Genomic DNA, 26695 nt, shown 5'->3' with positions numbered 1-26695 from the left:
ACTTCAGTCCTGCCAATCTCAACAATGCCATCTTCAACGCATGAATTCAGAGCTCGCTTTCGCCACAGCCTCCAATTGTACGCAGCACGTCATACCTCAGGCAAGCTTGCCGTCCTTCTCGAGCGGTCGAACGCACCAGCGATCCTCAGGTGCGCGTGCGACTAGGGTCTCACATCATTGCGACATGGGAAACCCTCCATCTGCAACCATACATCTGAACTTCTTGGTATTTGATGAAAGCGTTCTGCCGCTGGACGCCGACGTCTGGGAAGAGGAGACTTTCGACCTGGCCAAGACAACCACTATCTGCGAATTAGAGCAAAGCATCAAGCTGCGCGTCATCCAGAACTTGCAACAAGACCGGACGCTAGTCTCGATCCTAAAGCTTCAGGACCTACTCCTCGTCTTCTCCATCAAGCAGGTGGCATCAAACTCCGATCCACCGGACACGAATCTGACCAAAGACCGCGTTCGCCTCCGGACGATATCAGACTTCTTTGACGATTCGCATGCGCCCGATCAAGCTCTCTATATTCCTTGCGAGATTGATGTGGCTTACCGGCCGCAACCAGCGGAGCGACAACCGGATCGAAGGATAAGCGATGTCTCCGTCAAGTTGGACTGCGACAACCGTGTAGTCCACTTGCGAGAGCTGCACCAGGATTACGACGATCTTGAATACGTCTTCGCGCGCTTCGGATCTGTGCAGGCCCAGGAGAGTTCGGAAGATGAGGTAGCTACGTCAAGCCCTACGAAGGCCGTCGACGTCCCGGCGAACAGCACGCTGGTTCCACGCGTGCAGGCGCTGATCGGGTACTATTACAAAGGCACAGAGGACTCTTCGCTGGACCTGACACTGGCAACGGTACCCTGTTGGAACTTTAGCGACTACTGCATCGGCGACTGCATATATGAGGACGTACAGCACGAGTTCTCCACGGAAGACAACTACCTACTACCATATCGCAACGTTCAGTACCGCAGCGAGCTGTACAACCGTCTGCGCAGGCGGCGGAGCAAGGCCCAGGGAGATCCAGATTCAGGCGTACCGTTCATGCCGCAGCACACTCACAATCGCTACGATCCTACGACCTTCGGTCTTGGCGTCGACGAAGCGCATGCCGACGTCGTGATCATGTTCTCCAACAAGCTACCACCTCAGAATTCCGGAACACCACCACTGCATCTCCCCCACAGCGCACAATACCGCTTCGACCACGAAGAAACCGCCGCCGACATCCGCGAGCGCTTGCTGGAGGACTTACAGCAGAAGGACATCTGGTGGCCCGAGATCAATGCGCACACAGTGCTGTACAGCCCACCACTTCGAGATACCTGGGAGCTGCAGCTTTGGGTGCTGCCGCAGCCGAAGTAGATGCGGACGATGTATAAGTTTCCTTCTGGACGCGTGGGGAGTACGGAGCGTCTGGATGAGTTTCTGGATGCTGGGAAGGTTGGGGCGGGTGATCATCATTTGTATTTGGAGGCGCACGTTGTATTGAAGGCTGGAGTGGGCAAGGCTTGAGGAGAGGTGTGAGGTGAAAAATGTTGGGACGCATTGAATGGTGGATGATCTTGGGGTGTACGAGGTCGGGTAGGTGAGTTGTACAGGTGCAGTATTTGCCCCAACACGAAGTCTTTCCGCTTGCCAGCATTCATGACTGACTTTCTCCGCTTGTACGCCCAACGCTCGTGCTTGCCCATCCTCGTTCTATATCAAGATCTTTTCTCCCCCATATCGGCCTCTCCTCGACTAAGCTCCGCTCCTCCTTGTCCAACGGCGAATCCTGGCACCGCGGCTTCCGCCACCACTACGCAACACACCAGACGCTGTTCGAGGAGCACCCACACCGAGACCGAGCGCTGAAGCTGAACGCCGAACAGACAGCTTGCGTGAGGGAGCACTTCGCAACAGCTATGCGGCGTCGATCTGTTGGGGCTCGGACTTCTGAACGGTACACGAAAGTGAAGGGCGAAGAGAGTCAGATCAGGTCCCGGCGGGAGCCCTCACCGTATCTCTACCGTTCGCAGAGTTCAGAGCAAGAGCTGGGCAAGCAAGGGAGTACCAACGATCACAATGGGGAGTGGACGTTTCGGGAGAAGTGCAGCAACGTGATACGGGCAGTGCTAGAGAGCCTGACGGACAGACTGGTTTCGTTCAGCGTACCCAAGCCTGACTACTCTCGACGCAGGTAATAGTATGAACAACTTCTTTGAAAGCAATGGACGGTCGGCCCCGGGTTTCGAACCGAGCGCATGTACGTAGCAATCAGGAGACCCACCGCTGAACTCACATCCACATTCCTCCTGAACCACCCCTACCCCCGCCTCGGGAACAACTTCTCCACCAACCCCCTCCCAAACATCTTCCTCAAATCCCCCACCAGCAACTCCGGCTTTTCCACGGCCGCGAAATGCCCTCCCTCGAAATGCTCCGCCTGAAACACAATCGGCCCCAGCGTCAGATCCCACAACTTCGGCATATGCAAGATCTCTTTATCGAACCGTGACACCCCCACCGGCACATCGATATACTCCACCGCCTGCTCGAAAGCCGTCAACGGCCGGCGATGGTGGTTGGAGTAGTACGTGTTGAACGACGCCGCCGGCCCAGCGGTGCTGAAGTAGTAGATACTGACCCATGTCAATATCTCATCGGACGTCCATTTGTAGTCGTCGGTCCAGACGTGCAGCTTATCGTAGATCCACGCCAGGAGTCCGACGGGGCTGTCCGTCATACTGTACGCCGACGCCATTGGTCGAGTGCTGTGGATGGCGAAGTAGGCGCTGCCTTCTTTGAGGAAGTTCTGCGTGTTGGAGAGTTGCAGCTTCTCGCTGTCGGAGAGGCCTTCGAAGCCCCCAGCGGTGACCCATTTTTGGTAGATGTCGGGGTGGTTGGTGCGGGAGGGTTCGTTGGGGACGGACATGTTGATGTGGTGGGCGAGGCAGTGGGTGGGGTAGTGGCGGGCCAGGAGGCGGCAGATGAGGTAGCCTGTGTCGCCGCCTTGGGCGACTGATAAGGAAGTGGTTAATGTTCAGGTCATCGTAGCCTGGTGGTGTGAAGCCTACCATAGTGGTCGTAGCCCAGCTTCAGCATGAGCTTATGCACAAGTTCGGTGTGTTGATCGATGTGGAAGTCTGCCTGCACGACAAACGTCAGCTCTCGCCCCTGTTCGTCTTCGAGAACACAAAACGTACTGTCCGACTGCCACCAGAGAAGCCATGGTCGATCAAAGATGGCGCAACCACATGGAATGAAGGCTCCCCGTTCACACCGTCAGTCAATGGCTTCAGAATTTTCGCCGCCTCGTAGAAGCTCCCTGGCCACCCGTGCAGGAAGAGAACCGGTATCGCGTCCACATTCTGACTCTTTTGATGAACAAAGTGTACATCGTAATCGCCATGGTCATCGACAGAGATGGATGTCATGTACTGCGGCAAGCTGTCGTTGAGCTTGGCTTCCGCCTTTCGCCAGTCGAAGTCGTGGATCCAGTATTGGGCCAGTTCATGGATAGCTGCTGCTGGTGGCCCTCGCGACCATTCGGATGCAGTGTCGGATTGCAGTTCAGTCGGCAGGTCGGTGAGCTTCAGCTTCCGGTGTAGGCGCTGTAGACGATCTTCGTCCACTGCGATGCTGTAAGGCTGGATATCGGATTCTTCTGGGCCTCGTTCGCCCATGGTGTGCTAACAGGGGCCTGACTAGGCCACTGAGTGATGTAGCGTGTAGTTTTCGTACCTTAGGCCACTGGTCGGTCCGTTTACCGTATTGCGCATGGTGCTGGAGAGTAGTAGTGAGGTAGAGCATCTCGGTGACGATATACTTGGCTCGAGGACAAACTCGTTCCGACACCGTCGGAGTCGAGTCCGTTGGTCCGCTGTACCAAGCGAAGATGTCAACATGATGCTGGTTCGCTTCTTCCGCTTGGCTGCCTTCGCAGGGTACATGTAGATGGAGGAAGTCTACACATGTATCACCCCGACCATGTGGATTACAAGTAATGCCGGCTGCAACCACTTCATCCCTTCCGTCACTCCCCAAACTTCAACAACGATCCCTCCTTCTCCCACTTCTCACGCCAGCTCTGCTCATACACCCTCGCCATCAGCAGATCAAACCTCGCCTTCCTCAGCCTCTCATGTACCTCACTCCTATACCGCTGATTATTCTGTCCATACACCGCCGCACTAATCATCAAACTCCTCGAATCATTCAACTCCACAAGCCCTTTCCGCTTGATGCGTGACTCCAACCGCCTATCACGCCACGGCAGACGATTCGGACGGTGCTCTTCATACTGCGGCAGGCTTGGGAAGTCGCCTTGCGCATGTGCTTCTATCACCACGTCTGACTCTGGATCTCGAGGTGGGTCTTCCGACACGCCGACACGAGGCGAACGTCGCAGCGTGGGCACATGAGCACGTGGATATTTTGGGAAGTGTAGTCGCCAGGTCAGAGTGACGATGTGGTAGTCGAGCTTTTCTTTGCCGTCGTAGGGGGTGAAATTCTCGTTGTCGATGTTGGCAGGTCCGCTCCATTTCTGGACCTCCGGGTCGCGGTGAAGGACAAACTTCGTTGGGGTGGGTTTGCCGTCGACGAAATGGGTTTCGAACTCCTCGCTCTCCAGCTGACTGAGGCGTTCGACGATTGGCATGAGCTGCTTGACCTTGTATGCCAGCGTTTCTAGGTCAAGCTTTATAATGTGCGTGCTTCGTAGTTCGTCGGTGTCAAGAAGAGTCTTGAACCAGGAGTCCTTGAAGCGAAGCGGCTCGTCTGACTCCCAGTACCACCAATCCGTATGTCGTACCGTCACGTGCAACATGCGAGGCTGGAATTCTCCAAGCCGGACTCTCCACTCCGGGAAATGCGATCTCAAAGGCCTGGTCCTGCGATCCGCGAGCCCTTCAATGGTGAACATCTGCGGGAAGATGTGCAGATGCCCGAGATTACGGCGGTTCATAGCAGTCAGGCTACCCATCCAATCCGGATCGCGACGATCGGGAGCTTCGCGGTAGTACCAGTAGCATTGCTCAGCTTGAAGCATCGGGTACGCGTTGGCCTCGAGCCACGCTCTGCGGCATGTGAGTAGTAGCCCGAAATCGGTGTTCAGAGGTGCCGTGTGGCCAGGCCGGCAGTAGTATTCGTTCTCTTCGTAGCGTTTCTGCTCAACCTCGTATGGCGCTGTGGCAAACTTCCAGACCAGTTCCCGAATCTCCCGCGGTAATGCTGTGAAGAGCAGTGATTGTTCTTGGGAGTGGCAGAGAGCTAGAGCATCGTCCGTGTCGAACGTCTCAATGTTGACTGGCTTCATGGCTTCTTTCTCGATGCTGTCCACAAGCCTGGGCCTTGGGATGCGTCGCCATGAGTCCCCAAAGTCCACGTTGTCGAAGGGGTTGACGATGGCCTTGAACCATTCACACGTGCCATCGTCCAGGGAGAAATTTGTGTGTGCAGTGCCCACCTCCATGTCCTCAGCCTCAAAAGACATGCCAGTGGAATCAGTCGTCTCGCCATGCGTGTCGTCGTCCATCAAAGAGTCTGTATCCGTTTCACCCAGCTCTATACCATCGCCTTCGTCCATGGGGATGTCGGCGTTTTCCATCGCGGTCAAGCTAGATTGCAGTCGAGACTGAACAGACCGTACCTGTAGACAGGGGCGCAGACGTCTTTATAACAATCCTCGTTGTCGAGCTATCGCTGCAAGACGACGGCTATGCCTATACCGCCCAGGCAGCACCGCCCTTGGCGGCATGAATCACCGCTCGTCTCACGCGAGATCCAACGTGACCAGCAGATGGTGCTTGGAGTGGTGATTTGTAGCAGGACTCACTGATTACTGATAGAACGAGAATAGACTGTTGGATAGGCAGCAAAGCAGGATATGCTTGCGCTGGCAACGCTGCACCCCACAACAACGCCACAGCGGAGAGAACACAGGGACAGATGAGTCGCGGCTGTCATTCACGCTTCAAACGGTATGTCTAGAGATACGATCGACGGTTGATGAAGGTGTTGTTGCATCGTGTTTCAATCCTACGTCCTACCACCTTCGTTACAGACCTCCTCCAACCACCCCGAAATCACCGAATACAGCTCATCCACCGCCGCCAGCCTCGCCTTCTCCATCTCCGGCTCTTTGGCAGCAAACACCTCAAACGCATGCGGCTGACCCATGATCTTATGCCATTGCACTCCAGGGGCCTTCCAACCGGCCTTCGTCTCGACCTTGGCCCCATTACCTGCAGCCGCCAGCTTCTCAGCCATAGACTCATCCTCGTAGCAGAACATGTCGTGTTGCGCCCCAATCATCAGTACCTGGGGCGGTAGACTTTCGCGGTCTTTGAAGTATATAGGACTGACCGTGGGATCTGTCAAGGAAGGCTTCTCAACCGGATCAAAGATGAGGGGGAAAAGGCCAGAGTAGGTGTCGCTACCAAGGAAGTCCGGGACCGAAGCGTCTGGACGTGTAGCCATCTTTGCATGTCCTTCGGGTACTAGATCGACCAGCGGATATATCGCCGCAACACCCATAACTTTCGAACGTAGTCGCGGGTCCTGTGCAGTGGCGAGTACTAGGTTCCCGCCAGCAGAGTTGCCGCTGAGCACGACTTTGCTGCGATCGACGGGGAGTTCGGGGTCCTCCATCACGGCGAGCGACAACGCAATGACATCCTCATATGCGGCAGACAATTTGTTGTGCGGCGCTTTGCCGTAGTCGATGCTTACGACGATGCAGTTGGCATTGTCGGCCAGGTAGCGGGCCAGTGGATCATCTGCTGGGGGAGCGTTGACGACGAAGCCGCCTCCGTGGACGCGGATGACGAGTGGTAATCGCTGCTGTCCGTCATGTTCTCGAGGTAAGAAGATGCGGCACGCGTACAGGTTCGGACGGCATTCGTGTGTCTTCTCGCGGTCAGGCTGCGTCGCTGGAGAGAACCAGGACGATCGGCGAATGTAGAGCGAGGTGTTTGCGATGGCGCGGATGCTGGCCCATTTCATGTGCTGGACGTCCCACATACTGGGTTCTCCAAGTCTCCAAATGCTTCTTGGTCGTGCGATGGTCGGGACTGGTGGCACTGTAAGGACTGATGGGAGTGATAGACCCGACCTACCTTGACCTTCGTGCAGCGGAATCGCGACGAGCCTTCAAGCCTTTCAGACGTTCGCGGGCGTTACTCCATGCAAACCTCGCCGGTACAGGTACATTCACATCTCAAAGCAGGCCGTAACAATAGTCGTCGACCTACCGTCCGGCGCAGGGCAAAACGGGAGAGCCACCATCACCGCCCTGCAGAGCAGAAAACGCCCACTTGTGGCCCCTGCTTCACCCGCATTCACTTGTTCCGAGGGGTTGGTTCATGCGGAGATTCTGTCTCAACGATGGCAAGAACCATGGAATTTAAATGACTATGTGAAAGTCAATTTCACAACTGGTTAACGACATGTCGTTGTTAACATCTTGCAAGATACTCGAAAGCTATCGCCGACCATCCCGTCTCATCTTTCGAGATCTTGGCTCGTCCTTATCAATTCCATTTAGCCAGGGTGGATCCGAGTGGAGGTCCGAATCGAGACTGTGAGAACCCGCGGGCTAAGCACTCGTTATCGTGGACATGCGGCTGTCTGTCTGGGCACCAGCAATGCCTTCTGCATTCACTCCTCCATCTCGTCCGGCTCCTCGTGGACGTCGTTCAATCAGCAGCAATACGTCGAGCATCCATAGGGCGAGCATCTCCGACGATGCCAGCCACCGAGGCCATAGCTCTACCACACCCACGACATCGAGTCTCGATACGGCATCTTCTCGTACTCAGATAGCATTTCGACATCGCGACCACTGCGCATTGCGGACGACCGGTAGCTTACGCTCGCCCTTCGCGGGCTGAGCTATACTACGCACCCTTGAAATGGCCTCTACATTAATGTCTACTCTCCACGCACTCGACCCACGCGACCTCCCTCTCTGGGGCCAAGGGCCTCCCGAGCCTCGAACACGAGCGTCGAACAACCCGACACTGCTCTTCTCATGGTGGTGTACCATCTTCTCCGCCGTCATCATCATCACTCGACTATGCGGGCGAAAGACTCGGAGCAATGTGCTGTTCAGGGAAGATTGGATCATGATGCTTGCATTGATCCCTCTGATGGTCAGAATGGGCTTCATTCATGTCGTCCTGATCTACGGCACGAACAATGTACGAACAGACGGAGTGCACTATACACAGAGCGAGCTGGAACACCGAAGTGTTGGTGCAAGGCTGGTTCTTGCCGCGAGGATATTCTACGCCATGTTCATCTGGCTGAGTAAGCTTACGATATCTGAGTTCTTGAAGAGGATTACGATCCGGATCTGGAGGCGGTCGTATGAGCTTACTCTGCGCGGAGTGAGAATCTTCCTAGTAATCACGTTCTTCATTGTGGTCATCTTGACGCTCTGCGAGTGCCAGCCGTTCGACCACTACTGGCAGGTTGTGCCTGATCCGGGACCACATTGTCGACAAGGTTTTGGCAACCTGATTGCCATGGGCACCTGCGATGTCATCACCGACATCTTGCTGATTGCTTTTCCAATCCCGATCATCATGAAGTCCGGTCAAACTTGGAAACGAAAGTTCCAGCTGGTGTCGCTCTTCAGTCTCTCGATCATTTTGATCGTCGTGACACTGCTACGAGTACCCAAAGTCATTGAACGAGGCGGCAGACAGCAGTATCGGACTGTTTGGGCATCTTGTGAGATTCTGGCATCCGCGGCTGTCTCGAACACTGTCATCATCGGATCGTTTCTCCGCGACAAGGGCACAAAGAAGAACAAGTACCGATCATCAAGTGTTACCGACAGCATTGACCGTACGTCCGCACGGCGGCCAACTCTGGCAACAATTCACTCCACCGACAGCGATGAAGATCTTTTCCGCTTCCTCGGGATGCGTGTCCCGGAGCATCTCAGAGACACATCTGAACGAGGTCCTCGTCCTGCGCCGGCTGCGGAACCTGCGTCACCCCATAGACCAAGCGGGCAGGTCGGAAGGCTTCCCAACAAGAGCTCACAAGACCGTGGCGACACCAACAGCAGTGATTCGGATGACTCCCTGCGGAAGTCCGTCGCGGCGGAACCGAAGTCTCGATCTCCACCACCCCAGAGCACCACCCGCTTATCCTTCTTCGATGTCGGCGGTCTTCTCGAAAATGGACAAAAGCGATCTTCCTCCGGCTCACGAGCCCGCTCCCCTGCATCACAAGACCATTCCGCCAATGGCGTCCTAACCCACGACTTTGCGCCCTCCACTCCCACCTTCAGCCGCCGCGGCTCACAAGCCCACGACTTCGCCTACCCGACCCCAGAGTCCCGGCGCAACTCCCGCGCCGCCGCCCTAGCGCATCTCCAAGACATCGGCGGGCTCTTGACACCGAGCACCAGCCACGCAAGCAGCGGTATGGACCGCTACCACGGTCGGAGACAATCTGACTCCCATATCCACCCACCGCCGCGACATACTCGACCCGCGCCGACGGGGATTTTGGGGCCAATGCTTGAGCGGCATGAGACGCAGCATAGTCTGCAGGATGTTGGGGGGTTGCTTGGAAGTGTTGCTGAAGGCGGGAGGGGTGGGAGACTGGCGAGGATACAGTCGGATTCGGCTGCTGAGGGTGTGCAGACCAGGGCTACGAGTTCGACCATGCGGCCTTCAGCAACTGCAGAGGACGACATCGAGCTTACGGACTTGGGTGGTTTGATGGCTGCAGATCACGAGCCGGATGCGAGTGCAGCTTCTCTTCAACGCGCCACAGGAAGTACCGCGCAGAATCGACCATTGCCTCGAGCTGTGCCTTCGCCTCTGCAACAGGACGCTGGTTGGGAGAGTTTGGATATTGAAGATCCGGGCGGTCTCTTGAGCAAGCCTTGACGATAGCGTTGGCGTTCAGGGAAGAGAATGGGTTTGAGCGATTTCGTGTTGATAAGATACCCTATAGCTGTGCGCTCCTTTCGACGCGCTAATGTTGCAGTATTTTCCTCATCGAGACTCTTGCCCCAATTGCACACTTCAAAGCTCATGTGAGAACGATCCAACCGACTGACTCCCTTACTGGTCGATTTCAAGGAACACGAAAGGTCGGGAAATATACTGCAGCGACAGCGAACGCCTACGATTGCTGTCTCAGAGCAGATCCGGCTCCACCACCCCCGTCTGCTTCCCAATCAACCCATAAGTCTCAATCCTCCTATGCCGCGCATAATCAAACGTCTTCTCCTTCCCCTGTCGACACTCCGCCAAATCAATCTCCGCCACCACCAACTCATCCTCATCGGTCTCGGCTTCAGCAACGACATGGCCTTCAGGCGAGCAAATGGCGCTGCCGCCGATCAAGTCGTACTTCCCGTCGTCCAGCCCACAGCGAGCCGCGGAGATGGAGAAGCAGGCGTTCATGTAGCTGTTCGCTGTTTGTACTAGCTTCGAATGGAACAATGCTTCTGCCCGCGCCTGCTCGGGTGACATGGGTTTCGAGCCCCAGAGGTGCGACATGTTGCCGCCGGTGTTGTAGCCGAACATCAACCTGCTTTCGATCAGCTCCGCGATGTACAAATGGTGGAACGTACTTACAGCTCAGCGCCCTGCAACGAATACGTCCTCCAGGCCTCCGGCCATCTTCTATCATTGCAAATGAGCATACCGAATATCGGATCACCTCTGCCAACCGTGCTCTCGCCTTCCTTCGCAGTCGCCTTCTTCACCGCATCATCCACCAAACCCGACGCCCGAAAAGCCGGGAACCCAAGATCTCCAGGCGTGAAATATCGCTTCTCCAACTGATTCGTCGCCTCCGGGTCCTCGAATGGTTCCACTCTGCCAGGGAGATGCACTTTACGGTACTTGCCTATGACCTCGCCGGCAGCTGCAGAGAAGTAAACGGAAGTGTTGTATCCAGTCCCTTCCGGCGTTCGTTCAGCGTAGCCAAGTACGATGTCGATCGTAAGACGCTTCGCTTCGTCGAAGAGTGGTTTGACGTCGGATGATTGCGCGATGTCGGCGCCGTGCTCGAAGTACTTGTCCAGTTCTTCTTGAGTTTCAAAGAGGTGGCGCGGGAAGAATGTTGTTAAGGTGCATTCGGGGAAGACGACGAGTTGGACTTTCTTTTCTGCTGCTGAGCTGAGGAGGTTGATGAGTCGGTGGACTGTGTCTTGTTTGATTGCGTTGCGGTGGACGGCACCGACTTGGGCGGCTGCGACCTTAATCTTTCTGGTCATTGTTGGTATGAGGGTGATAATAATGGTTGATTTTGAACAGGAAGAATGGTCCAGAGCTTGATGTTTTGATCGCCGGAGCAAGGCACGGTGCTCTTTGCTATTATAGCTGGCCGTCCATTCTCTTTGAATAGTTGGCCGAATAGATTGCGAGGTGTCTGTTGATGGTATGCGGGCAGCAGAGCTTCGCCGACGCCTATCTTGCCCGCAGCTGCGTCCCCGTCGGCGAAGCACTCGCCTGTCTCGCGATACTGTCAACAATATTTTGTGAATTCCAATAGATTGTGGAACAGTTGTTTCTTGCGAGACCGGGAGATCGAAGAAGAACAGAGGATAGATGCCTGGATTCGTTAGAGTGCAGAGCCTTTGAAAGAACAGTAAGCATCGGCGGTCATGGAGTTTGATCTCATCGTCCGAAACGGCATAATTGTAGAGAGTCCGATATTCATAGAGGAAACGAAAGCTTACTGGTGTTCAGGTGACCGCAAGTGAAATACTGCAACCCGGCCTCGACATCGGCATCACGGATGGGAAAATCGCCTGTATCGGTGTCTCATTGCCAGCTTCTGCCAAAACGCACATCATCGACGCCGAAGGCGCATATGTAACGCCAGGAGGCGTCGACAGTCATGTCCATCTCGCTCAACGCAACGCACCAACCGGCGACGGATGGGAAACTGGCTCTCGCAGCGCGATAGCCGGAGGCACAACCACGATCATCGCCTTCGCCTCCCAGCAGAAGAGCGACATCTCGCTGTACCCAGTGCTGGAAGACTACGACAAGAAGGCGAAAGACCAGAGTTATGCGGACTATGGCTTCCACTTTATCCTCACCAATCCGACACGGGAGATCCTTCGTGATGAGCTGCCGGTCATGGCTTCGGAGCACGGCATCACGAGCGTAAAGCTGTACATGACATATGAAGCCATGAAGCTCAACGATAGGGAAGTGTTGAACATCCTCTTTGCTTGCAAGAACCTGGGTATGACGACCATGATCCATGCAGAGAGCCACGACATGATCAGCATGATCATTGAGGGTCTGGAACGAAACAAGAACACTGAACCTTACTTTCACGCCGTTGCACGACCAAGGATTGCTGAGGACGAAGCGTCTTACCGAGCAATCTCTCTTGCTGAGCTGGCTGATGCCCCGATGCTGATTGTTCATATGTCGTCGGAGGTAGCTGTCAGCCATGTCCGGGAAGCGCAGACACGGCTACTACCCATTCATGCCGAGACATGTCCGCACTACCTGTTTCTGCTGTCAGAGGAGATCAAGGGAAAGCCGCACGACCACTTCTCCGGTGCTAAGCATGTGTGCTCGCCGCCACTTCGACACTCACCGGCGGATTTGGAAAGCTTATGGCAAAGCGTCGCTAACGGCACCTTTACCACGTTCTCATCAGACCACGCTCCAAGCAAGTACGACCATCCGGGCGGCAAACAGCTGGGCATGGTCGACGGCATACCTCGCTTCACCAAGATTCCGAATGGCTTGCCAGGCGTGGAGACGAGAGTGCCGTTGTTGTTCAGCAGGACTCCAGCTTGTCTACCAGCTGAGAAAGCCAAGTTGAGCCTGCCGCGGTTCGTCCAGCTTACTGCTTCGAACCCGGCCAAGCTCTATGGTCTTGGAGGTCGGAAAGGCAGCATTGCTCCGGGATTTGATGCTGATCTCGTCATTTGGCATCCTGGAAACACCGGTGCCGTGACCATCAGCCAGGGTTTGATGCACCATGATATCGACTACACTCCGTTTGAGGGCATCGAGGTTGGAAATTGGCCAAGATACACCATACTTCGTGGACAGGTTGTGTGGGACGAGTCGAAGGGTGTCGTAGGTAGTATGGGGTATGGCCAGTATCTGAAGCGAGGCAAAGGCGAGGTCTTGACGGGGAAAACGGGTCATCTGCCTAGGGGGATGATTGAGGATGAAAGGAAGTATTGGCTGTAGACAGGGCTTCTGTAACACAGCATAATGACACACTGTGTTGTCTATCTCAAGTCATCTGAATATCGCACTTAGTTCTTTGTTGGAAGAGAGTAGCGATGGAAGGATGAGGACGCGACTGGACGCGAAGTGTATACCAGAAAGCACAGGCCACCATCTAGCGTGAATATCGACGACCTCACCCCTCAAATCGCCTTCCATCTTACATACAAACCTTGAAAACATGCCCAAGAAATGCTCAATATCAAACGCCCAACTTCGACGACAGTGCTATACACATTCTCAACGCGCGCTCCGCAGGAGACCTTCACCGCACTGATCGCCAACTACTCCTTCCTCCTTGCCCGCATAGCGGCAGGCTTCTTGGTAGCAATACTCTGCCTGATCGTCTATCGCACTTCATGGCCCGTCTCAGACGACACAATTCCAGTACCCTGGCTTGAAGAATTCATCCTCAGCTCGCCTTTAGGCCAATTCGCTACACTCCTCATCATCTCTCTACCCCAAATCTGCCGCTTCCTGCTCTGCGCCGCAACCACCTGGCTCATCTTCCGGAAAGGCTACACCGAGGAATCTCTACTCGTCATACGCGGACTCGGCGTCCAGACATCGACATCGTCGCCCTCCTACCTCTGGACTTCAAGTACAAGGTTTATTCCGACAAGCAGTATTCAGGACATTTTCATTCATGAGGCATTCAAAGGGTTTGAAGTGCGGTACTATCTGACGATTGTGGTGGATGGTGAGAACGATGTTGTTGTGGTGTTTCCCGTGAGTACGATATATTCTTTGGGATGAGACAGTGCTGATGGAACGATGTAGAACATCCTGCCACGTCGCGAGATACTCGAGAATGTGTGGCGAGGCGCTCGGTCCTGCTTGTATGGACTAAAGTCTTGAGCACTACCTAATTCGTGCGGAGAGCAACGCACAGACTACTCATCGGGGTCTTGGTCAAAATCGGCAGCGTCACCGCTACGGTTCGCCTTCGGCTGCAGACCTTTGCGAGCAGCATACCGCGCATTCACAGTATCCGGCGGGTCTAGCCGTTCACGCTGCATGATGGGCACGTAGCGACCTACCGTCCGTGGCTCACCACTGCCATCGAACACCCTGGCCGTTTGGTCTGGGAAGAACTTGTTGGATGCCGAGGCCTTACCTTGCCGAGCGACGACGTCCATTAGTGAACCGGCCAGCAGCTCGTCAATCTTGTGAGTCTGCCACAGGGCCCACAAGTCTCCCATGACACTTAAGCGACCATACTTCCTGTCTTCTACACCTCGAGATGATCGGACCAAACGAGTCGCATCGTCCGCTTGGTCTCCAACATGGACCCAGTCAAGCGTGTCGACGTAGTTTGGATTGACAATTGCCGAATGGTCGTTTCGAGCCACTGCAGCAGCATCTGGAAAGATGCAGTCCCACAGGACCAAAGGTGTGTCGTCCGCCATTTCGTACACTGGCTTGGCCGGCGTCTTCTGGATATCAAGAAGGTCTTCGACGACGCTCGGCTGTTCGTGGCCCTGCCCGACAAGGAATAAGATGGCGACCATGTGTCGGACTTGATGCCATAGGAAAGCCGAGCCGTGGACCTCGAAGTAGTACAGCTCGGGCAACGAAGATGCGGTGCTCGAACCGTTTGGAAAAGAGGTACCCTCCGTGAAGGGCGCTCGATCTAAGAAAGCGCCAGCTCCTTGCTCGGGTGTCACGAGCTGGATACTCGAGTGGAAGATCCTCCTTCTGAAGTCCGAGATCTGCTTGCTGGGATCCACCTTGCAGAAGTTCCTGAAATCGTGGAGTCCCTCAAGCTTCTTCGCGGCTTGTTGCATAGCGTCGATATCGAGCCACGCGCCGCCTTGATTTCCCTTCTGAGTCTCACCAGGCACCGGAGAGAATGCCGGATTCGTGAAGAAGTAGCGATACCTCCTCTCCTTGCAATTGAAGCGTGCGGAGAACTCTGCTGGCGGATGAGGGCACCATGCTAGGATGCGGATGTCGGGAGGAAGGACACGGTTCAAAAGCTGGATGTACGGTAGCTCGTCTGAGATCGGATCCCAAGTGTCTTCTACCTTCGCATCCGACATCGCGCTGTCTCCGCCGGCATCAACGTCTTCCCCGTCCGCAGGCTCCAGTGGCCCCTTGACCTTTTCCTTCGGCCGATTACTTCTTACCCTCAACCCGATCACCTGTCCAAAGGCGCTCACACCCCGATCCGTCCGCCCACACTTGCTGTACTCGCATCCAGCCCAGCACACCTCATCCTCGTTCCCGCCATTGAAGTCTGGAAAAATCAATCTCGTCTTCATCAACGCTTTCCACAGCTTCTCCTCCACCGTCGGCAAAGGCGTCTTGTTATTGCTGTGATGTTCGAAGCCATTGTATCGTTTGCCTAGGTAGGCGAACTTGAGCGCTATGAGGCGGGTGTTGTATTTTGAGGGATCGAAGCGGTTGGGCTTCTTGACTTTCTTCTTTGATAGCGGGGTTGGTGAGGGGGTTCGCGAGTGAGCGAGGTTTTGAGTGCGTAGTTGTGCTTCGAGATCTGTGACTCGTTGGATGAGGTCGGTGTTGCTCCAGTTCGTGTAGTCGGGTGTTGGGTCCATAGTCGCCGGAGGTGCTCTGGCGGTGCGGAGCCGGGCGACAGAGTTGCGTGATGTACGATGTATACTTCTGACGGAACTCTCAAGCGCTTTGAGAGGCAGCCGCTTCATCGCTTCATGTTGTGTTCCTATTCCAACCTATGTTAGTAGTCACTGTTGGAAAATCGGCATTGCTTCCCCTTCGGAGGTTAACATGACTCGTGTAAGCTCACTTCAGGTCTTCCAGAGTCAATTACAGCATCGCCAACACCATCAGCGCCAGCAACTACACTGCCAGCTACGTGATGTTCGTCTCAGAAGAAACTCCATCAGTTACTCAGCGATGTTCGCGGAAGTCGAAAATGGATCGAAGGACTGCCTGACCTATTCGAGCCAACGGCACTATCAGAGCACAAACACCGCCATTGTTCGCCCATTCTGGTCATCTCAGGCGCAGTAGCACCAGCATGGTCCTCGCCGACTTGGAACGGATACACAAGCATCGATGAGGCGAGGTCTCACTCGCATAGAGCGAGAGCCGCCCCTTCAGTTGGCATGCGGCCCTGTTGCACGTACCAAAGTTAGAGAGCTATGCACCGTTGCAGCTTCCAGGTGCTTGACCAAGCTCTGCGACACAGCAGGCCGCCCCATGAAAGGTGTTGTGGCACATCGCTATGCCAGTGCCAGGAACCGCAAACTGGAGACTGCTGATCATGGACCAAACGTCGAATTCTTTCCCACCACTTACAGTGTTTATGCTCCATGACAGGGTTCACCATCTGAATACCTGGGGTGTGTGAACGGAAATGCCAGCTTTATGCAGTATCGGCGGACTCCGCGTTAGCCTTGCCAGGCTCATGTCGACAGGATTGACGTCAAAGTGCCATGGGGACAGGCGAGCTACTTCAAGTGCCTAATACTCTCCGATATTGCGATCTACATGTTGGACATTGGAAACGCTCTGAAGACGGACCTGGTGGACTGCTGGACACGACGACCTTTTCAAGACCGAAAGAGCAGAAGGCAGAAAGCATAAGTATCGAACGATTGACATTTTTACCAAGAGAATTTTTCTGTCATATGCTCCTACCTGCCGTACTCGCTCTATGTTCCACGGTCGCCTGCTCACATATACATAATCTCTAGACCAGACACAATCTGACAACCGACAAAGCAAAGTGAGCACAAAAGTAGACCATGTTTCCCACACGGAGAATGCTCACATGCTTGACCCATCAGCACGACTCCAGACAATACCGACGCTGGTCAGCCGACTCAACAGCAAACTCCAGCCCCATCATCTACTCCCGCCCAAGTTCATAAATTGACCAGCCCGAACCTGGCGGTGTTGAACATTCCCCAACAGCCGTGGCTCAGTATGCAGCGGTGGCTGCACGACGAAAAAGACCAGCTGCAGTATCGACTTAGCTATGGCGGTGGACGAGAAGGCTAGCTGGTCAAGTCGCACACATACCCATCTGACTGTCGCGCCATCAACGGCGACGATCACCGGCAACTGGCACCGCAGCATCGACGCGAGTGCGAGCGCGGCTCACTACGGCGAAAATTGAGGCATAGAGCAACACTTATTTTGATGCAGCTACAGACCAAGGCCGCCAAAAGTGTCAACCGCATCAGACTTTTCAAGGCCGCGGACGAGACGCCTTTCGCAGGGCCGCAGTCGCACACCCTCACTCAGATGCACGGGACGAGTCTGGGAAACGGGTAGAGATGGTCTGCGCATGGTGTGAGATCCACGATGGTAGTAGCAGAGGGTTGGGCGATGTCGTCAACATCCAGCTCTGGCTGCCGACACGGTTGGAAGTACAATTCCTGCTGGCATCTGGTTCTCGGAATTGCGTGCCGAGCAGCCCGTGTTGCCGCCCAGATCTCTGCTGCCTCTAATTTGCGACGACGGCGTCTTGGGCATGCCATTGCGATACGTGGTTGGATTTAGGACTCCGAGAGTAAGTTCACGACATCCAGCAATTGTTTCAGAACTTCTGACGATGACGTTGATTGGTCCAGAAAGTTTGCTAGCAGCAATCGGCACTATAAAGTGCCATATCCTCACCAAGCTGGACGGGTACGAAGTGGTCCGAATACCTCAACCTCGGCAGGCTGGAGAGGTGGCAAAAAAGAAGGACCTGCTTTGGAGAACCCTCGTTGCTCGCTACTGAGGGAACGGTTCGGCGTCAGAAAACTACCATTGCCACCACTTAGGTCGGCCACGAGTAGCAGTTGACTGTTCCAGTCTTCGCAGCGGCCGCTCCAGCAATACCTGGAGAGAGGAACGCTCTAAGTAGAAATCAGGCTGATAGCTTCCGGTACAGAACAGACCTCAAATCAGCAGATGATTGACGACATAGAGGCACCGAAGAAGGTGCGCTCATGAATGCATAGTAGGCCTCAAGCAGACATTCCAGCCTCGGAAGGGTAAGAGGGAGGGCGTCAAGCAGAGTGCTTGCTCAACACGGTTGATCAGAGATGATGCGTTACGCTGAGCTGGGTCACGAGGCTCAGCAAACCCTACTCATCCGCCGACAGAATGGTCCATCTTTCCACCACACCGTCTGTACGTCCTCTAATATCTTACTGCGCACCACCATTGCTGCTGCTGGTGTCGGCATCATCGGTGTTGGCGTCGCTAGTATTGCGTGTTGGCGTTATCGGCGGGGTCACTATTGTTGCTATCGTTACCACCGTTACGGTTGCGGTCGACGCGGCTGGACCGATATCATTTGATGCTCCTCCGCAGACGCCGAGGGTGGCTATCATTGGAGCAGACCCTAATGCTCAGCAGCGATTTTGTATAGCGGAGGTCGGCACGATCGTTTGTCATTCACGAAAGCAAACAATCGACTCACGGGAGCATTCAAGCATGTTCCACTCGCTCAGTGACCACATAATTGCCGGTATTAAAGCGGAGTTCTAGTAGCCCCAATAAGCTGGCCAAGTTGTGTCAGGAGCTTCATGTTCTGGACGGCCTCGAGATGAACAGAACAACGGGTCAAAGCACGGAAGAATCCACCTCAAATCGGAATCTTCGCCGCGACGACTGGGAAGAAGACTCACGACAAGCCCAAATCGAACGCGAACGTAGCGCGGCTTCAGAACGTCGTCAATCAGCCCGCGAGGACGCCACCGCTCCCTGAACAGGTCCACAAAGGTCTCTCTACAGCCGGTTTATGTACTAGAGGGTGCCGGGTGGATCGTCATTCACGTAAGCAAACGTTCGACTCACGGCAGCAATCAATGATGGGTCATCCAGATCAAACACATGATTCCGGTGTTCAAGCTGCTTATAACCGTTGGCCTGCTTCGTCAACCCATTTCTTCTGCAGACTATGGCCTCTTCCTGTCGCCTGTGGCAGTAGTTCCGGACTCCGTAGGGTTCCTGTCCGCCCCCTGCGAATGCCACTCCCGCGGCCCTACCATGCTGGGGAGCGGCGGAGCTACAGGTATGTCGAAATAGGGATGGTTAGCTTATGGGTACCCAAGATTAGTGGACGACGCTGTCTCGCGTCAAAGCTGCGGCAATGCATGTCGGCTACTGAGCAGGAACGCTTTGGTCAGAGGATCCGCAGATCGCAACAATTGGAAAGGTTGCTCAACACCGTTCAAAGAGCTCAGTAGTGTATACCACTACACCTCGGAGGAAGCGGTCACACAGACAGTGCGAGGAAGAATCGACAGTCAACAGCAAGCAATGATTATCATTTGATCGTCCGTGATCGCTGTCACGCCCAACAAAGATCTCCAAGGTGTCAATCATTGGTCCGTCTGTCTGTTTTCAGGGCGAGCAGAGTTCTGCTCTACAGCGTCCTTGGAAGCACCCGACTGCTTCTAAGGCGGATTGTGTCTCTCCATCGTCTGGTGCGGCATGTTTCTCGGGATCGGTGCCGGATGCCTTTCCAGAGGGTTTCGTGTGGCTCGCTGAGCTATTTTGAATGCCACAGATTGTTGGTCTGATCGTGAGTCACTGGAGCAAACATTCGACCAGGTCATTTCGTAGTAGCCCGTCGTTGTCGGATGCGTACTTTCTAGCATTGTTGCACGAGGTTACGAAGCCTGCTTGACGAACCCAGACGACGCTTTCAGGGGCCGCTTTATAAAAGTTAAGTGTTGAAGGTGCTGTGGCCTCTAATCAGGTGTGGAGCAAAACTTTGTGACGCCGACGTCTTTCTCTTCGCTATCTTCTATCGAGCGCTCAGCACCGCTTCCTCCTCCATCTAAGTTACTTCAGACCTAACGCTCCTTGTGCCAACTCCGCTGTAAGCCAGCTTACAAGTATTGACTTTCATGGAACTGAATTGCCAGAACCTAATTTGCGCTCTCTTCCTCCTCCACAGTGTCGTTGTAGCATGCTTGGGAACCGGTGAATATCGCTGATGGAGCTCCATAAGGAAAGACCGACGGCTAGGAAGCAGGAGCATGGACGAAGCCAGGCATTGCAGCATGAAAGGCTAGGGTTGGTGTGGCATCGTCGCAGGTTTCAACGGGGCTCAGTGGTGTCGACGGCGTAGCAGGAGGTGAGCTCGAGATAGATCTCAACGAGGACTCCAGGACTGGGGCTACCGCAGAGCTGGGGGTTACTACAGGCCATTCAGATCCCAGAGTCGAGGAGCTTGATTCTCGAGTATAGATACTGGATGTCGAGTTCGTGCCATTGTCGTCGCAGTAAGTGGCCGAGCCCGGCGCGGCGAAGGTGGAGGCTGAACCTGGTGCGGTGGCAGAGATCTGGTAAGAAGACGACATATGTGCTGCTCCCGAAAGCGATGGACCGGGCCATGCTGACACTGATGCCGATGAAGGCGCAGGAGTTTGCAACGCCAGCACACTCGATATCAGGTGGCCGATAAAGCTCGATGGGATCATGGTAGGACGTGAGGAGGATGGAGGAGTCTGCAAAGCCAATACACTCGAGATCAGGTGGTTGATAAAGTTCGAAGGCAGGGCGTCCGGGATTGTAGCGGTCGCCGAGGCCTCCATGGCAAGCGCACTCGAGATCAGATGGCCGATGAAGCTCGATGGCACAACATCAGAGCTTGTTGCTGTGGCCGTTGAGGCGATGCTCATGCTCGTAGAGCCTTTGGGTCCTTTCTCGCAGCCAGGGTCATCCTCAACGCTGTGGTGGAACGGGAAGGCCCAGGAAACAGCGACGAAGGGGAAAAAGAGAAGACGAATGCACGATCGCATTTTGAGCGTCGTGTGAAGGAATATTCGTTAACGACCGTCGTCAGAGGCCAGCTCTGGTGTTGATGACGAAGAATAGGATTTTGACAGCGAAAGCGTCGAAGATGGTTGAAAGTATTGAAAACACACAGCCCAACCCTCATGCCAGATGACTTGCTGCAATGCTGCTCCAATGGCATACCTCATATATCTCTTACCTGCAATACTGTGCCGCAGTATACCTTGCGGACCCCCGGTACTTGATATAAGGGATGAGCTGCTCCCGATCTGCCGTTCTCCCGTTCAACCAGGTTGTTCGACGACCTCGTACTAGAGTGTCCCGAAGACGGCAGAATGCAATATATGGGGTAGAGACGCGACATAATTTGGGCTGAAGTAGTTTGTCTTGAATATAGCCAAACGGGAAGGAGTGTTTCATGAGATGAGGTCGGAATCGAAGGCCTGTTCTGATTGGCTGCACGACACGATCACGTGCACGACTACATCTCTTGACGAACGATGCTTTTGAGCATGCAACCGTTGCATGTCGACATTCGCAGGCTCGAGGCTGCTTTCCAGCACCCTAACACCTTTCCTGTACCCATGCCTCGATAGCACATCGGCTTCCAGCCGCCAGGCAGCGCGCCGCATCCGCCTACGAGGAGGTACTCCATCATGCACGAGATGGCAGTCGACAGCGACGACTACGCAAGAAGATGAGCGGCCAGCAGTCGACGTCAGCCAATACGACCATCTGAACCCCCAGCCAGTCGACGTCAGCCAATACGACCATCTGAACCCCCAGCCAGTCGACTACACCACGAATCCATTCACCGACTCGTGCACCCTGACACTACAAGCGGGATCTGGTGGCCACGGATGTATATCATTCCTGCGGGAGAAATACATCGAGAATGGTCCGCCCAATGGCGGCGATGGAGGAACAGGAGGAAACATATACATCCAAGCCGTGAGAGGCGAGACTAGTCTGCACAAGCTTGCCAGACGAGGTATCTTGAAGGCCGAGAGGGGCAGAAACGGGGAGGGAGGTGGCAGAGGCGGGAGGCGAGGTGAGGATGTTCTCATCCAAGTGCCTGTTGGGACAATTGTAAGGGAGGTTAGCAGGTACGATCCTTTGGAGGAGGAAACGCTGGATATGCGTAAGAATAAAGGCTACGGACGGGATCTGAAGGATGACGACCCTGATGCTGGACCTGATCAAAGCCGCAAGTGGAGGCGCGACAAATGGCTACTTTATCCAGGCGCATTGCCACGAAACTTCTCAGCGGCAGACTTCCCTGCTCTGCCGCGACCGCGAAGGTCCAATCTGACCGCACTTCAGCCTGAAGCACCTCTTCGTCTGGACCTGGACAAGCCTATGAGCACGCCTATGCTGCTCGCAGCCGGTGCGATGGGCGGACTAGGTAACCCACATTTCGTCACGAAGTCTATATGGCGGCCAAAGTACGCTACGAAAGGAGACGAGGGACTGCAACTCCAACTCCAGCTTGAGCTCAAGCTCCTTGCAGACGTTGGCCTGGTCGGCTTGCCCAACGCCGGCAAAAGTACGCTTCTTCGCGCTCTCACCAATTCAAGAACTCGAATAGGCGATTGGGCTTTCACCACACTCTCACCCAATATTGGCACTGTCGTGCTCGACACGTTCGCCGGCCGTCCTACACTTAGTAGCGCTTCTGGTGAGCGAAGGACGAACTTCACAATCGCCGATATTCCCGGTCTCATCGAAGACGCACACCTGGACCGTGGCCTGGGTCTCGGCTTCCTTCGACACATTGAGCGCGCAGCTGTCCTTGCCTTCGTCGTCGACCTGTCCGCAGGCGATGCCGTGCAAGCTCTCAAAGCGCTCTGGACGGAAGTCGGCGAGTACGAGAAGCTCCGGGAAGCTGAACAGAACTCCGAAAGCGAACGAACCGCGGACTCGGAAGAAGGCATGATGGCGTATCGACCCAACGCGCCTTTCAAGTCTTCTATTTACCCCGGCGCTGAGCCTGAACCCGTGTCCACTCATGAAGAGAACCAGCAGCGGCTCCAAGATACTGTGCTGGATGCACAGGCTGGACGCACTCTGCCTGCGCTGAGCCTGCCGGCTATCTCGACGAAACCGTGGTTCGTTGTTGCTACGAAGGCGGATCTGCCGGAGACGCAGCAGAACTTCGAGCAGTTGAGGGTCTATCTGGAAAAGGTGCAGAAGGGTGAGGAGGAGCATCCGAGCGGGAAGAGGAATGCGTGGCGGAAGCGGTTACATGCCGTGCCCGTATCTGCGATGCGGAAGGAGGGGGTGGAGAGTATACCTGGGCTTGTCGTGGGACTGTTGGATAGCTGATGCAGTACTAGATGTAAGCAACCATGCCGCGACATCCACACCTCAGAAGTCCGTGTCAGCAAGATGGAATCACAGGCCCGCTTCAAGTAAGATCAGTCAACGATGTACATCATGCAGAGTTCTCTTCTCTTCCAACCTCAAGCTGTTTCTTCGAGCTCATCATTCTCATATACTTCATAATACATCAATAAGATACAACATCTCCCGCAGCCACGCCTCGCCTTTACTGCAGATAGTCGCCATTCGTCTCCTTGTGAATCACGTCAAACATCGGCTTCGCGCTGAACCATCCCGCCCGGTGCGAGCCAACAGTGCGAGACGTGTAGGTCGCCTCTTCATCGCCAATGATGATCGGGTGCTCACCACGCGAGGACGCTGCGGCCTCGGCCATGAGCTGGCTGTGGCAGCACTTCTCGAGCGAGACGAACCAGAAGATAGTCTGCAAATATGTCAGCATGCCCTCCGTATCACAGCAACACACCAAGTGTCATGACTTACCTCCTCAACAGTATGCCCAACAGTCAACAACCCATGATTCTGCAACAACGCCGCCTTCTTATCCCCCAAGCACGCCGCGATATCCTTCCCTTCCTTCTCCGCCAACACTACGCCATTGAAGCTATCGTACACCACATGATCGTTGTGGAAAGCACAGGCATCCTGCGTCAACGTATCGATCTTACGGCCTAGCGAGCACCAGGTCCGGCCATAGATGCTGTGCGAGTGTGCGGCGCAGATGACGTCTGGACGGGCGTGGTGGATGGCGCTGTGGATCATGTAGGCGGCTTGGTTGAGGAGGCGGACGGGGCCGCCGTCGATGACTTCGCCGGAGTGGTTGACGAGCTGGTCGATATTCGTCAGCTCAATGGCCTGCTACCTCCGCAACCCCTACTCCTGGAGGGAAGAGGGAAACTCACGATCAAATCACTCTTATTAATCATCGAAAACGCCACGCCAAACGGATTCACCCAAAAGCAATCCGGCTGCACCGGGTCCCGCAGCGTGATATGGCCAGCCACACCCTCATCAAAACCATACTTGCCGAAGATACGGAAAGCCGCTGCCAGACGTCCCTTCAAGAAATCTCGCTCCGCGTACTTGTCTTCGAAAGTCGGCGGGCGGGGGAAGTTGAGGGCACCTTGCGCGGCGAGGTTCTTCTTGACGCCGGGCTCGTGAGGACGCTCGCCAGCGTTGACGGGTTGGCTGTCACCGTTGGAGTCGGTTGCGTGGGGTGCCATTTTGGTGAGTTATTCTTTTACTTGCTTTTGGTGGTGGGATTTTTCAAAGACCAGACGAAAGAAGTGAAGTGAAATAGAGAGAAGAGAAGAGTGGCGAACTGATAACCCGGCCTAAAACTTACCACGCTGGCGTAGTCGGCGGACTGTTCGTTGGTCGTTCGGGTTTACGTGCCCCGCAGTTCGGATGATGTTTGTGTGGAGTCGGCACAGAGCGAAGTGTCGTTAGAATTCAGCCCGGCAGTTTGGTGTCAGGGTCTAATGGCCCGATTTGCCTGATTGGGCAGTTGCAGAGCTACAACACGTGATCATTATCAGGAGAGGCACGGCAGTGCCAGGTCCCCTATACGCAAACGAGCAGCGAGCACGAGCTGGACGTTATCGTTCTATTCGCTGCTCGTAGAGGACAACACGTCACTCAAACTCGATGTTGACCTTCAGCGCTTTGGTCTCCGCAGCACGACCGAAGATATCATACGCTTTCTCGATCTCGCTGAACTTGAAGTCTGTAAGACAGTCAGCATGGTCTCTTCACGCAAGTGGTCGCACCAGTCGGATCGTACGCACCATGCGTGATCAAAGCACTCGTATCCAACTTCCCAGCAGACATCAATTCCAGTAGCAACGGAATCGTGTGGCTGCTCACAAGCGCCATCGAGATTGCTACACTTTGCGTCAGCGGTGCTTTTGTGTCACCCGAGACGGGACGCATACTCGTCGACCGCGACCACAGTTTATCAATCTTGAGATTGACGCTGGTCCCATGGACTCCAACATTCGCAATATTGCCACCCACACCCACAAGCTCCTGGCACATATCAAACGTTTCCGGAATGCCGACAGCCTCCACCACAACATCGAAACCATCCTTGTCTCCAAACCACCCCTTACTGACCTCTCGCGCCTCCGCCGCCGAGTTCACCTTGTAGCACTCGGTCGCCCCAACTTCTCTTGCTTTGTCCAAGCGGAATTGATCACGATCAAAACACACGATCGCTTTCGGAGAGTAGAGCTGCGCACAGATAGCACTCGCTAGCCCAACAGGGCCAGCTCCGACAATAGCGACGGTGCAGCCTGGCTTGACCATTCCGCGAAGCACGGCGACTTCGAGACCGGTGGGCAGGATGTCAGAGTATACGAGCAGGCTACGCTCATCCGCCCCGGGCGGGATGGGGTAGAGGCAGGAGTCCGCGAAGGGGATGCGAAGGTATTCGGCTTGGGTGCCGTCGAGAAGGTGACCGAGTTGCCAGCCGCCGGACTTGCAGGCATCGAACAAGCTGGAATGTTTCAGCGGATGTGGTAAGCGAGACGATTAACCTACCTCTCCTTGCACCATCTACATGTCGCGCAGCTGGTTATGCAAGCAATCAACACTCGATCACCTTTCTGGTAATTCTTGACTTCTGCTCCAACTTCCTCGACGACACCAATACCCTCGTGCCCAAGAGTACGACCCTGCTCGACGGTCGGTACGTCGCCTTTGAGGATATGCAAGTCACTGCCACATATGGTCGTTCGAACAAGCTTGATGATGGCCTGGTTGGGCTGTTCGATCTTGGGCTTCTCTTTGTCGACTAGCTTGATCTTGCCGACGCCATCAAAGGTTAGGGCTTTCATGTTAAAGGACGCACTCTTTTCCTGTGACTGAAGATTGTCCGTGGTTCAGTAGATCCGGGAGTCTGGCTGATAAGTCCAGATGGGTACACAGGACTATATGGCCCTTCTCCATCGCTCCAACGGAAGGTCTCAAGAGCTCGGGTATGGTTCTTTGGATGCTATTGTGTAGGAGAGCTGCCCCGCAAAGGTACATGGTGACCCCTTGAGCTGGATATGGGAGTGTTCTGCAGTAGTCATAGAGTGTTTGCGGGGGAACACTGAGGGAATAGGCGCATTATCGTGCTATCTCACATCCACTCGGCCCATGTGGTAAACTCGTGTGGCAAGCTGAGCACTCAGGGGCTGATGGTGGTTCATGTTCCTGACGAAGCAAGAGTTTTGATAAGAGCTCAAACCCACTCAACTTCGTCCTCTATAAGCATTGTATGCAGCGTAAAGACGAAACGTAAGACAGAGAAGAGCGTGTACACTTGCTCGCCTACCTGAATCAACGCTGTGCCTCCTATATCCTTCGATGGTTTGAAACATTGAATGGGCTTCGTGCTCGTGTGGGGCAT

The 26695-nt window shown here is 54.8% G+C and overlaps 12 protein-coding genes across 12 annotated transcripts; 5 read left to right on the top strand and 7 right to left on the bottom strand.

The window, feature by feature from the left end:
* Window positions 1-184: 184 nt before the first annotated feature.
* LTR77_000953 (uncharacterized protein) lies at window positions 185-1375 on the top strand (the record flags this gene model as incomplete). The annotated part of the gene is made up of 1 exon (XM_064798217.1): window positions 185-1375. The coding sequence occupies one exon, from the start codon at window positions 185-187 to the stop codon at window positions 1373-1375; it is 1191 nt and encodes a 396-aa protein (XP_064664451.1).
* Window positions 1376-2318: 943 nt separating this feature from the next.
* LTR77_000952 (uncharacterized protein) lies at window positions 2319-3678 on the bottom strand (the record flags this gene model as incomplete). The annotated part of the gene is made up of 3 exons (XM_064798216.1): window positions 2319-3013; window positions 3070-3142; window positions 3199-3678. 3 exons carry the CDS (start codon window positions 3676-3678, stop codon window positions 2319-2321), a joined length of 1248 nt encoding a protein of 415 aa, XP_064664450.1.
* Window positions 3679-4028: 350 nt separating this feature from the next.
* Window positions 4029-5600, bottom strand: LTR77_000951 (uncharacterized protein; the record flags this gene model as incomplete). The annotated part of the gene is made up of 1 exon (XM_064798215.1): window positions 4029-5600. One exon carries the CDS (start codon window positions 5598-5600, stop codon window positions 4029-4031), a length of 1572 nt encoding a protein of 523 aa, XP_064664449.1.
* Window positions 5601-6031: 431 nt separating this feature from the next.
* LTR77_000950 (uncharacterized protein) lies at window positions 6032-7015 on the bottom strand (the record flags this gene model as incomplete). Its single annotated transcript, XM_064798214.1, has 1 exon — window positions 6032-7015. One exon carries the CDS (start codon window positions 7013-7015, stop codon window positions 6032-6034), a length of 984 nt encoding a protein of 327 aa, XP_064664448.1.
* A 905-nt stretch (window positions 7016-7920) lies between these two features.
* Window positions 7921-9903, top strand: LTR77_000949 (uncharacterized protein; the record flags this gene model as incomplete). The annotated part of the gene is made up of 2 exons (XM_064798213.1): window positions 7921-8193; window positions 8224-9903. 2 exons carry the CDS (start codon window positions 7921-7923, stop codon window positions 9901-9903), a joined length of 1953 nt encoding a protein of 650 aa, XP_064664447.1.
* A 252-nt stretch (window positions 9904-10155) lies between these two features.
* On the bottom strand, window positions 10156-11243 carry LTR77_000948 (uncharacterized protein; the record flags this gene model as incomplete). The annotated part of the gene is made up of 2 exons (XM_064798212.1): window positions 10156-10552; window positions 10600-11243. The coding sequence occupies 2 exons, from the start codon at window positions 11241-11243 to the stop codon at window positions 10156-10158; spliced, it is 1041 nt and encodes a 346-aa protein (XP_064664446.1).
* Window positions 11244-11633: 390 nt separating this feature from the next.
* LTR77_000947 (uncharacterized protein) lies at window positions 11634-13194 on the top strand (the record flags this gene model as incomplete). The annotated part of the gene is made up of 2 exons (XM_064798211.1): window positions 11634-11669; window positions 11719-13194. The coding sequence occupies 2 exons, from the start codon at window positions 11634-11636 to the stop codon at window positions 13192-13194; spliced, it is 1512 nt and encodes a 503-aa protein (XP_064664445.1).
* Window positions 13195-13425: 231 nt separating this feature from the next.
* On the top strand, window positions 13426-14091 carry LTR77_000946 (uncharacterized protein; the record flags this gene model as incomplete). The annotated part of the gene is made up of 2 exons (XM_064798210.1): window positions 13426-13962; window positions 14014-14091. The coding sequence occupies 2 exons, from the start codon at window positions 13426-13428 to the stop codon at window positions 14089-14091; spliced, it is 615 nt and encodes a 204-aa protein (XP_064664444.1).
* A 35-nt stretch (window positions 14092-14126) lies between these two features.
* On the bottom strand, window positions 14127-15791 carry DEG1 (pseudouridine synthase deg1; the record flags this gene model as incomplete). The annotated part of the gene is made up of 1 exon (XM_064798209.1): window positions 14127-15791. One exon carries the CDS (start codon window positions 15789-15791, stop codon window positions 14127-14129), a length of 1665 nt encoding a protein of 554 aa, XP_064664443.1.
* Window positions 15792-21486: 5695 nt separating this feature from the next.
* MTG2 (GTPase of the mitochondrial inner membrane that associates with the large ribosomal subunit) lies at window positions 21487-23286 on the top strand (the record flags this gene model as incomplete). Its single annotated transcript, XM_064798208.1, has 1 exon — window positions 21487-23286. The coding sequence occupies one exon, from the start codon at window positions 21487-21489 to the stop codon at window positions 23284-23286; it is 1800 nt and encodes a 599-aa protein (XP_064664442.1).
* A 223-nt stretch (window positions 23287-23509) lies between these two features.
* Window positions 23510-24524, bottom strand: LTR77_000943 (uncharacterized protein; the record flags this gene model as incomplete). Its single annotated transcript, XM_064798207.1, has 3 exons — window positions 23510-23725; window positions 23785-24129; window positions 24204-24524. The coding sequence occupies 3 exons, from the start codon at window positions 24522-24524 to the stop codon at window positions 23510-23512; spliced, it is 882 nt and encodes a 293-aa protein (XP_064664441.1).
* A 411-nt stretch (window positions 24525-24935) lies between these two features.
* On the bottom strand, window positions 24936-26138 carry LTR77_000942 (uncharacterized protein; the record flags this gene model as incomplete). Its single annotated transcript, XM_064798206.1, has 3 exons — window positions 24936-25027; window positions 25089-25798; window positions 25843-26138. 3 exons carry the CDS (start codon window positions 26136-26138, stop codon window positions 24936-24938), a joined length of 1098 nt encoding a protein of 365 aa, XP_064664440.1.
* Window positions 26139-26695: the final 557 nt, after the last annotated feature.

This window comes from Saxophila tyrrhenica (assembly GCF_035928015.1).
Source record: "Saxophila tyrrhenica strain CCFEE 5935 chromosome Unknown scaffold_1, whole genome shotgun sequence".
NCBI lineage: Eukaryota > Fungi > Ascomycota > Dothideomycetes > Mycosphaerellales > Extremaceae > Saxophila > Saxophila tyrrhenica.
The sequence above is the reverse complement of the archived record's forward strand: the minus strand, read 5'-3'. Positions and strand labels throughout refer to the sequence as shown.